This window comes from Limulus polyphemus, unplaced genomic scaffold (genome assembly GCF_000517525.1).
Source record: "Limulus polyphemus unplaced genomic scaffold, Limulus_polyphemus-2.1.2 Scaffold5176, whole genome shotgun sequence".
NCBI classification, from domain to species: Eukaryota; Metazoa; Arthropoda; class Merostomata; order Xiphosura; family Limulidae; genus Limulus; species Limulus polyphemus.
The window spans coordinates 7633-18903 of NW_013670786.1; the positions used below are offsets into that span (position 1 = coordinate 7633).

Consider the following 11271-nt stretch of genomic DNA (forward strand, 5'->3'; position numbering starts at 1 on the left):
TATTTTTAGTAATTAATCTCTGTATGGGTTTGGTACATTTGATCATTCTTGCAACCACCACAAAAAAAAATTAGGAAATAAGCATAAATTATGGCTATTGCATTCTAGAATGAACACAAATTATAACACAACAACTTAAATGTTTAGATTAAATAGCTTAAATCTTATAACATTATACATAGCCCTTGCCTGGCTAACAATACAGAAGTTACAATGACGTGGCTAACGTGCACTCATGTTACCATATCAAATAACATAAAGGTGACTTTTGGTCTGTACAAAGTAACTTGTCTTGGCTGTGTTTTAAAAGACTAGTATTTTGTAAAACACAGTCAAATTTCAATTATTATACATTATATATGTATATAGATTATTGCTATTTTGGAACAAGTTCTTAAAGTTATTTTCCTAAAACATAGAACAGTAACTAAAGAAGTAAAGCAAACAATTATCTCTTTTAGTTATGACTATTGTACTTGGTGCTGCTTGATGTAGGTTGCTAAGCCTTTAAAAATTTTGCACGTGTAGGAATGTGAAACAAAATAATTTTTTTAGGTTTTATATATATATACTTTTGATTAACTAAAAAATCATAAATTACTGCATCAGTACCATAGAATTCTACTATAATTTATCAAACGTAGTAACAAAGCTGTATTTGGGTCTAGAAAATATGAAATTTCCGAGCAGACTAAAGACACAACCTAATTCATTGAAATCTTGATTGAAAAGAAATGGTGGAAAGAATGTTAGAAAGGCTGAGAAAACCACTAGAGGGTCATTCTAAGCTTCTGATTGGTTATTATGTCATATAGAATTGTATATAAGGGAGAATTTCCAAAAATGGGAAGAGGTGAGCAGGGTGCCACTGTGTTTGATTTATTACATGAGCAATATCTTTGCAAATAGAAAAGATAAGAGGCTCTTATTTTATATTTTAGCTTTTCAATATTGGTAATTAGAGTTTCTAATTCGCTTGAAATGATAGACTTAGTATTTTGACTTCATAAACATCTAATTTGAACCAGTGCTGCATTCAACATGCCATGTGACACACAAAAATCGATGTTTATCTGTTTTTTTAATATTTACTTTTCAATTAATAAATTGAGTAATGTATAGTTCTAAAATTTGAATTATAATCTACAGTTTGATACCAAAGTTATTAACATAAATTCATAATATAGAAATTCAGTAAAATTTTGAATGCAAGTCAACAAACGAGATGACGTGGCTTTTCGCCTGTGATCCATATTGAAAGGGTTAATAGCGTCTTGACCCGGCTTTCGCCTCAGTGACTGCTTCAATGTGTCATAGAGGACTATCTGCTAGTTTCTGGTTGAAAACTGGTGGTATTGTGCTCCACTCCTGCTTTAAAGCATTAGTAAGCTATTGCCCATTTTGGCCTTGCCTTAATTCTGTGTTCCAGTTCATCCCAAAGATGTTCTCTCGGGTTGAGGTCGGGGCTCTGTGCTGGCCAATGCAATGTTCTGATGTCATTCTCTTCAAACCACGCGTTCACAATCCTTGTGTTGTGACATGGAGTGTTAACTTGTTGGAAGGTGTAAGGGCTGGTACCATAAAATTATCACAATGTAAGATGTTCAGAACATCAATGTAGGAGTCAGTATTCATGGATCCATGCAATGCGACCACTGGGCCTTGTCCATACCATGAGAATCATCCCCAGACCATGATACTACCAACTTCTCTGTTGGGACAACACACTCGGGTAATAAGCGATCTCCAGGCATCCTTCATACCCAAACACTTTCATCAGACTGGAAGGGTGTGTAGTGTGACTCGACGCTTTCCAGGACCAATTTCCATTGATCCACGGTCCAGGTTTGGAGTGCCTTGCCCATGCTAATTGATGGTGTGAATTTTTTTTTGTTATCGAAGGCTTGTAGGTTTCAACTCTTCTGTGAAAATTCATGGCATGCAGTTCTCAACATGTTATAGTATTGCCTGTGGCTGATCGTATTTTCCAAACACAGATTCTTTAGGGTCTAACAGCAAGGTAAGGTAACTAGCCTTCTCAAAGTGTGTCGGCTCCTGTCAGTCAGTATTTTATGCCTACCTGGTCATTTCTTGGGCTCATTGTCACCTGTGGACTTCTATTTCTTCAGCACGTTGCCAGTTGTTGACCTGGAAATGTTTAATTGTTGCACAATAGCACGTACAGACATTTTCCACAAATGACATCCAACTATCCTTCCCCCTCTGAAACTCTGTTAGCTCTTTCCGTGTACTCATCATTTGGCGTACAAGTTAGAAGTATCTTCCAAGCAAACTGCTGATCACCTTTCCTAAGCCAAACTATATGTATATTTCATCATCACACCCATTTTCCTGCAGTCTGAGGTAGGATAGTATATATGTGTGTGTGTGTGTGTTGTAATAGTGCCACTAACTTGTATATATTTTTTTTTAATTGTACAGATGCTATATAAAGGCATATTGTTTTCCAACTTCCTAATATGTTTTATTAGAAGTATTTTCTTGCTCCTTCTCTATCACTACCAAAATGTTTTTTTTTTTCTTCAAAAAATTGGGAGGCACATTGGCTCAAACTCTACTGTTACAGTCTTTGATTTGGTTCCATTTTGTACAGTAAAGATTGTTACAATCATACTCTCCTTTAGTTCCCTTTAAAAAGTCCAAAATTAAAAATATGTTTGGTAACTTGGCTTTGAATTTAGCCTATCTCATAGTTACATACTTTTTTGTGCTGTGGTTTATACTTACTGCTTAACCTTTAGGTTTAATTATACTGACATGTTGTCATGAAATATTCTTTTGTGGTAAGCATTAGAGTATTTGTTATATGTCAGGTTTGATGATGTTCTTTTCATACATTGAAAGTACTGATTTCACTGTGTGCTTTTTTTTGTTGTTGTTGGTTAAACAAATTAGTTATTCTATGTATTTGTGTAATTGAATTGAATTTAATAAGAATTATTACACATTTGTATAATTTATATTCTTAGGAGTTGGACAGGTTACCCTTCAGATTGCAGCATCTACACCATGTAAACTAAGCTTGGGTATAGAGAAAGCAGAGTCTCCAAATTTGTATGCAGAGGTAATGTTTTTATATTATCAGGCATCTGTAATGCATTACTGAGAGTCAGAATACTAAAATTACCTCTACTTTATATGAGTTCAGGACCACAAACTGAAGTTTTTAAGGGGGGGGGGTCACAACATCTAAGAGTTAAATGGGCAGGGAGTTGAAACCTCCTTGAGATAACTTTACAACAATTTCACCAAGAGTAATTTTAATGCCATGTACAATGTTGGTTGGGCCTAATCTGTTGAACCAATCTTTTATACATGGCCTTTAGGCCCAATCTACTGAACCAGTCTTTTATACATGGCCTTAACTCACACATTTCTTGATTTACAAGTAGGCATTCTAGGATTTGGCTGTGTACTATTCTCTCCATCTACCACACAGAAATTCTGTTAAGTTTTCCTATTGTTTCCAGCAAGGTGCTTTGCACTAATGATGTTTTTGAGTAGTGCATCACATGTCTTGTCTAATAAAGAAAGTTCAAATTTCTTTGTAATAAGGTGGAACAGTTTCATGTCATTTACCAATTTTAGCTCTAAACACCTTTCTAGTGTGAATCCCTGCAAAATAGTACTACAAAGTAGAATGTTTAGTCATCTTGTCACAAAATTTATTCCATTGTTAAGACAAAATGTATTCATCAAAGCTCTGCAGGATTTTCTCTTGTAATAAAAAGTTATAACTAGAAGGAATGAACTATATATGGTGAAAGAAAGGTTCTTCAGCCACTCAACTTGAAATGACACTCCTAACTCTTGGATTATACTAGTAATATAGAATCTTCTCAGGGTTGAAAAGGGTATTAATCATTTGTTTCTTTTGGTGCTTTGTTGATATTGTCAACTGTCATTTATTATTGTGCTAGTGCAAGTTGTTTTAAGTAGTCTGGATTCAATGGAAGAGTGGACACCGAAGTCTGAAGTAAGTATAAGTTATTGTTTGAATACTCAGTTGAAATAATTATTAAAAAGATGTGACAATTATACCACCATGTGGTTATAAACAGGTTAAGGTTGTGAATTTTATCTTTTTAAATACAAACTAAGCCTCTGAAATGTAATCAGATCATTATCTAAAAATCAAGTGTACTTCATGACAATGACTTAATTCTCTGTTTTGAAATCTGGCATTTCATGAGATGATGATGTGTTTTTGACAGTGAATTTAAGACTCATTCAATGTGAATACATGCATCTCAAACACTGTTGATGCTGCCTGATGTAAAAGCTCAGTTTTGAAAATAGCTAGACCCAGTTTCTAACAATGATTTCATTAAAGGTAATTTAATCTGTGTACATAACTGTATAGTAAATAATGTGATTTTAGTAGTAATTTGTAGATTGTAAACATATTGGCTACATTGAGCTTCCACAGAGGTGAGAAAAGGAGTAAGCCACGGAGATGAGTGTAGTTGCTTTCCAGAAGTGTTCGGAACTACTGAGAAATTGTTTAATACTGTACACATTTTAGTTTGCATTTTAGACTGAAATGCCCATATTCAAATAAAATAAGTGTTCTTATTTTAATAACTTAAATTCTTTTTTGATTTATCAGTACCTGTATGATCTCAAAAACTATAATCCCCCATTCCCTAAAGGTGACCGTCTTTAAGCTTCATGTTTTATGTTGTGAGGATAAGAAGTAATTAATAGCCAGTAAGTGTTAGCTAACTTACCAAAATTTAATCTTTGTTAAATATTTACATTCTTCTCTGTTTTTGCGCATTGTAGCAATCGGATTTCTTTGTGTTTTACTTTTTCCTGCCTTATCACTAGTTGTCTGAAAGTATTTGAAAATGTACTTATACCAGTTTGTTTTTGAGTTCAAGTCTAATATTGCTGTTGGTTGAAGATGCTATTTATAATTTCCTTTTGACATGTTGACTAATTACTTTGTATGTCCTTTTATGCCTAGTTTGTTACCTGTGCTATAACAATGGCCACTTCTGTTCTTGGAAAGATGAATTATTGAAAAAAAAAGACAAACACAAAGTAACCAGTTAATGGATTTTTTCTTTTTAGGAAATGATAAAGAATTTCAAGGCTTGGATGCAATGGTATGGCAAGACAAGTGGAGAGTTTAAATTGATCAAAGGAGATTTTCTTACTCAGGAACACAAAGAAACTATTATAAGTTCTACGTAAGTGTTCAAAAAGTGCTACGTAGCCTGTGTTGCATTCAAATAATGATATTGACCAAAGAGTTTATCGCACAGGAAAAAATTTCTTGAACATTGTTTTGGAAGGAAGTCATTTTTCAAGTGTTTATGATTTATTTTGTACACCCAAAGAGCAATATTGGGCCAGAATTGTGTGTAACAAAGTTAATGCTGTAAAGCTACTCATTTTCATACTGAGTGAACAGTGTGATTAAGTCAGTTGGAAGCTGTTTGTCTGTAAGAACAACTGTTTGTATTGAATTCTTTCGATATTGATGGGTAACCTAAATCATGGTGGTTACTAGAAATTTTACAAAGCATGTTGTTTACCTTTATACATTGAATTGTTCTTGCTGCTTTTAGTCTGTAACATTTCCCAAAACTTTAAAAAAATAAAACTTTTTTTTTCAGGCTAATGAGAATAATATATTTAAAGTTTAGTTCTAATAACTATGGTATTGTAACTGTTTTGTGTGTGTGTGTGTTGAGCTATTTTTTTTGGTGTTATTTTTTATAATAATAAAAGAAGCAACAAACAAATAACATTACCATATTTTTCGGCATATAAATCGATGTGAAGTATAAGTCAATTGGGTTAAATTTCTAATTTTTTCAACCTTCATTCATATTTATAAGTCAAAACGGAGTATAAGATGAGGATAGATGAAGTACAGTACCACTGTATTATATACTGTATACCAGCAAAAGAAATATAATGGGGAATATGAAAATAGTGAAAGTTAGCCCCAAAAATTGAAGAATATGAAATAAAAATATGACGAGTTAAAATTGTTTTATTATATACATGAAACAACAAATGAAAGACAGAATCAAACTTCTATCAACTGTGAAAATGTCTAGGCATTTACATACCGTTAATAACTAGACCATTCAGGTACTATTTTAATTGCCGAGTACACATTTAATCACCACAAATAGTTACTCAACATCAGAAAAACTGTCAAATTCCTCATCCTCTATATCCGAGTGGAAGATAGCCACCAAGTTGGGGGACATGCCAGGTGCTATGTTGTCATCATCCATCTCATAGTCTTTCTCTGGCTCCTCTTGTCAGCTAATAATTCCATCCTTTATGAATACATTCACAGTTATTGCCTGGGGCACACTGACCCATACATTCTTAATCCACTGTGTAACCTTGGCATAGGAGATACGACGCAAACGTCCCATGTTGGTGAAACTGGGTCCAATATTTCCATATCTTCCTAAGTTCAATCTTGAACCACTGATTAACAAAAATGTCCGATGGCTGTAACACCTTTGTCATACTCCCAAGGATTATGCCTGAAACAGTCTTCTTTCTGTCCTCTCTGCCTGATGTGCGAGCATAGAGTCCATTATTAGCATGAATTTCTTAGTCTGAGGAATTTACCTGGCTGACATGAATAGGACTTATCCAGCCATTGTATCATCATGTTGTTATCCATCCAACCCTTTCGATTCACCTCTACCACAACTACACTCGGAAAGTTCTCCTTTGGCATTGTAACTTCATGCCGTTGGCACCACACATCTACACCACTGTGAAACCAGATTTCTCATGCCCTGTTGTTCCTATGGTCAGTGTTATTTCCTTTACTTTCTATAGTTCTGTTCATGGGAATGTCAGATGTTGATAGCACTTTGTCTATTTTGATTTTCTTAGATGTCTGTATATTACCTTCTTTTGCACAAATGAGTGAAAGTTGACCAACTTTTCCTCAAAGTCTTCAGGCAGTTTCTGAGAAATTGTTGTGCACAGTCCTTTCCTGCACATGAATTGAAAACACTACGATGGATCTCTTTTAAATCTGTCAACTTCTAAGTCAGTGGCGATTTGTTCTGGCTTCTGTCTAAATTGAACGGTATTGAAACGCGGCACATTGAGTTAACACATATTTTTCTAATTTGTCCTCAGTATTTGTCCATCTAGTCTTGCACTCATGGGTACAGCATCCTTCGACTTGCACCAGTCTCGGACACATTTTGTGCTGACACCATACTTAGGTGTGCAGCCATTTTCCTTTGCAAATTTCATGACTTTCAGCTAGAATGCTGCTGTGTTGGATTTACAAGACTTAATGGAAAGGCATTAGGAGATGAGATAGTTTTTTGTTTTTTTCTGAATTTATAACAAAGATTGAGAAGAGTGAACTGAGCATGAGTATATTTGGTTAATTAAGCATGCTTTATTGACCAGATCACATGATGATCTTCAGAGATAAAAAAATCTTGTATTTATATTATGAAACATTGAGGAATTTTGATGACTAATCCAAAGATAAGTTGATATGGTGAATAAGTGAAGGCTTGGGCAAACTGTGAAAAAAATCTCTTCTTGTATGCCAAAAAATATGGTAATATGTTATGTGTATGGCTATGCTTTGTCAACTGAAAGCTTAACCAAGTAACAGTGATGTACCATCGGATTATTATGAATAGTATGGAAATAGTACTACTTTATTTTTGCTAAGGCATCCATTGAGAATGTTATAAGCTGGGTTTGAATCCTAGCATTACCACAAAATATTCTCTGTATTTTATGGTGTGGGTTTATTATAGGAGTGATTGGCAATCCTGTAGCATGTAGGGTTGGTGGTAAGGTGCTGGTGACTGCTTGCTTTTCTTTTAGTCAATAGTTCAAATTTACGAATGGTAGCAGCTGGGCTTGGTAGTTTTGTCATAAATACAAATTGGGCAACTTTTATTCTTGTGTAGTTAAGAAAGAAGTATTGTATAATTTTCAAAGTTTAGGCTTTTTGAATAATTTTGCTTAACATGTAAGTATACAATATTTTTAAAAAAAATATTTTTGGATCCGTCTGCAGGAACATTTCATTTTGTACAATTCAGTAATTCGTCAGTATAAGGTGCAATTTTTAGATATGTGTCAAATTATATGTTGGTTTATTTTTCTTTTTTTTATGAAATACATTTTAATTGAAAGTATTAAACAAATGTCTTCTTTCTATTTTTATAGCATTGTGTTTGTAAATAACTTTGCATTTGGACCTGCTGTTGATCATATGGTAAGATGTTTCTCTTCTTATGCTGCCTTATATAAGGAAAAGGCTTTAACAAATTATTCTCTTTTATAATGTCCTATATTTTTTTTTATGAATTTACCACACTCCAGGTGGTTTTATAAGAGGAGTTGAAATATAATGATTATATTTAGTGTTAGAACTTGGTGATTTATTTTAAATTACTATATTTTTCTGAATTATTTAGCTAAAAGAGAGGTTTGCAGAAATGAAAGATGGAGCTTGTATTGTATCATCAAAACCATTTTGTTCATTGAATTTTCGCACTACTAACAGAAACTTAAGTGGTAAGTATTGTGAATCTTAATGGGGTTATTGCGCTAAGTTAAAACTTAGTTAGTCAAGTAATATTATAGTAATCATGCTGTAATTGTTAAGAGCTTATGATCAAAAATAAGCTAAACACTAAAATAACATATTATTGAAGACAGTTCAATATAAGAAACTGATCAGAAATGCTGAATCTTATAAGTCAATATACCACGAGACTTGTCATTACAAGTTTTAGTCAATCATCATTTGGGTACTCCTGCTGTAATCCAAGTAATATCTCGTAAGGTTCAACTAGTGTGGGAGATTTAAGTTAGTCCTAAGTTAACACACTAATCAACAGTGTAAAACAATCTTTTTCTAAGTGTAAGTATATTTCAAACAGTCATGTAAAAAGTTATAACCAATAAAATTCAACGAAACTATAAAGAAGTGGAGAAATGAACAGGTGCAGAAGTCATGAACATTAAGATTCATACACTGATGGTCTAATTAAAGAGTGGGGCAGCCAGAGGAATGTTTAGATACATAAATGATTGTATTCAAAGAGCATTCCCCTAACCACCCACAGCATTTAGGAAATAGGAAAAAATATCTTAGTGTAAAGTTCTTGGATTGCCTTTTGTTATAGTATGGGATTTAAATATAAAAATTAGTTAATAAATTTTAAGTAATTCCTAAAACAAAAATTTGGTACTAATCCTGAGTGTTCCTTACATCTTTGTGATCAATAGTGGTGTAGTAAAGGATTCTTGAGCTACTTTTTAACCAAACCAGATAAACTAATTTACAACTTAAATAAATCAGTTGTACACAGTATTTCGAAGTATGTCTAAAATTTTTATGAATGAACTGAAGAAAATAAAAGTAACTAAAAGTCTCAAATATAAAAAAAAACAACTAATGATGCCGAACTAGTAAGTCACAGAACTTCAAAAAAGTAATGAATAATAAGAATTATAAAAAAATAAGGAAAAAAATAAAAACTTTGTGGCTTTAGAAACTTGTGCTATATGCATAGGTAGAACAGTATTACAGCAGGTTTAGAGTTTTTATCCTCGCATAATTTTAGTGAGATTATATATCTAATAACTTCACAGGCATAGGAATTTGCAACTTCATTAGAAATAGTTTTCTTTTTCACTTTTTTTTTGCCAATGCATGAAAATTTTGCAGGTGAAAATTAAAATAGGAAGTTTCCGTGTATTTGTCTGTTAGTGACAGTGAAATGTATTGTTAAAGTAGCAGGAAGTTTGAGAAATAAGGTTTTCTTTTGAAGTTAATTTTCTTTTTTGCAGATATTGGGACTATAATGGATGTAAAGGAAATAACTCCTCAACAAGGTTCTGTATCTTGGACAGGAAAACCTGTGTCTTACTTTGTCCATACAATAGATCGTACAAAGGTAATATATATATATGTATACTTTAACAAGAAGCATAAGTTAGGATCTCTAATAGCAATTGCAAAACCAAAACATGGCTATTTATGCTTTTACTAAAATTAACACTTTTGTTTTATATTTTTGTCATGTTTGATCAGCATGCTGGGTCATATTAAGTTCAAATGTTATGTTCAATGCTTATCAGCCATGGTGATGGGTGAACAGATGTTAATATAACTAGAAACAGGTCTGTTGTCAGTGACCTTCATTTGTAGTGACGGGTGAACAGATGTTCATGTAACTAGAAACAGATCTGTTGTCAATGGTCTTCATTTGTTGTGATGGGTGAACAGATGTTAATATAACTAGAAACAGGTCTGTAATCAGTGGCCTTCATTTGTAGTGATGGGTGAACAGATGTTAATATAACTAGAAACATGTATGTTGTCAGTGACCTTCATTTGTAGTGACAGGTGAACAGATGTTCATGTAACTAGAAACAGATCTGTTGTCAACGGCCTTCATTTGTTGTGATGGGTGAACAGATGTTAATATTACTAGAAACAGGATTTGTTGTCAGTGACCTTCATTTGTAGTGACGGGTGAACAGATGTTAATAATAACAAGAAACAGGAATCAGTAAAGCATGAACTGATATCTAATATCTGTAGTAACTGTAAAATACTAAATAGTTCAGGAATATGTATGTTTGAATGGTGGCATGAGTTTAGTTGATAGATAATAGATTTGTTTAACCTCTTAAACATCACTGTTGGTTGGAAGCAACAGTTGATTCAAGAATTATACTTATAGTTGTTAAGAAAAATATACAATAAAAACAATTTGAAGTATCCTACAGAGTAATATCTGAATGCAATGCACAGTTTTAATATATATGTATTGTTGTCTTTGAAAGTAGATAAAATATATTATATTTTTCAGAATATAATACACGCCGTTATTTTGAAGACAAAGTTTTGGGGGAAAAATAGCTACAGTCGCATTGGAAAGATTTTTATTGAACAAAAATTCAATTTGATACTTTAAAAATTAGTATATATTGTTCTAAACACAAAAGAACTCAAAACATCAAAATAAGATAATACCGTAAATCAAAAAAAGGTTTACTGTTATTTAGTTTGGTTCAAAACCTACAAAATCTTCATTGCTTTCACTGTAATTTATTTTTTATTATTTAGGGAGCATTATAAATAGTTATGTTTTTAAAAGAAAAAAATAACTACTATTGTTATAAATAACACATTCAATTGAACGAAACTATGCATGCCTATTTAAATATATTTACACATGTGTATAGCGTATATATATATATATATAC

The 11271-nt window shown here is 32.7% G+C and overlaps 1 protein-coding gene across 1 annotated transcript in view; it reads left to right on the forward strand.

Annotated features, from left to right (window-relative positions):
- LOC106472231 overlaps positions 1–11271 on the forward strand; it is a 47563-nt gene that overhangs the window by 1836 nt on the left and 34456 nt on the right. The window contains exons 2-6 of the mRNA XM_013932860.2: positions 2991–3085; positions 5098–5216; positions 8215–8263; positions 8466–8565; positions 9847–9953. Coding sequence (XP_013788314.1) covers positions 2991–3085; positions 5098–5216; positions 8215–8263; positions 8466–8565; positions 9847–9953 — 470 coding nt within the window. The remainder of the gene's footprint in view (positions 1–2990; positions 3086–5097; positions 5217–8214; positions 8264–8465; positions 8566–9846; positions 9954–11271) is intronic.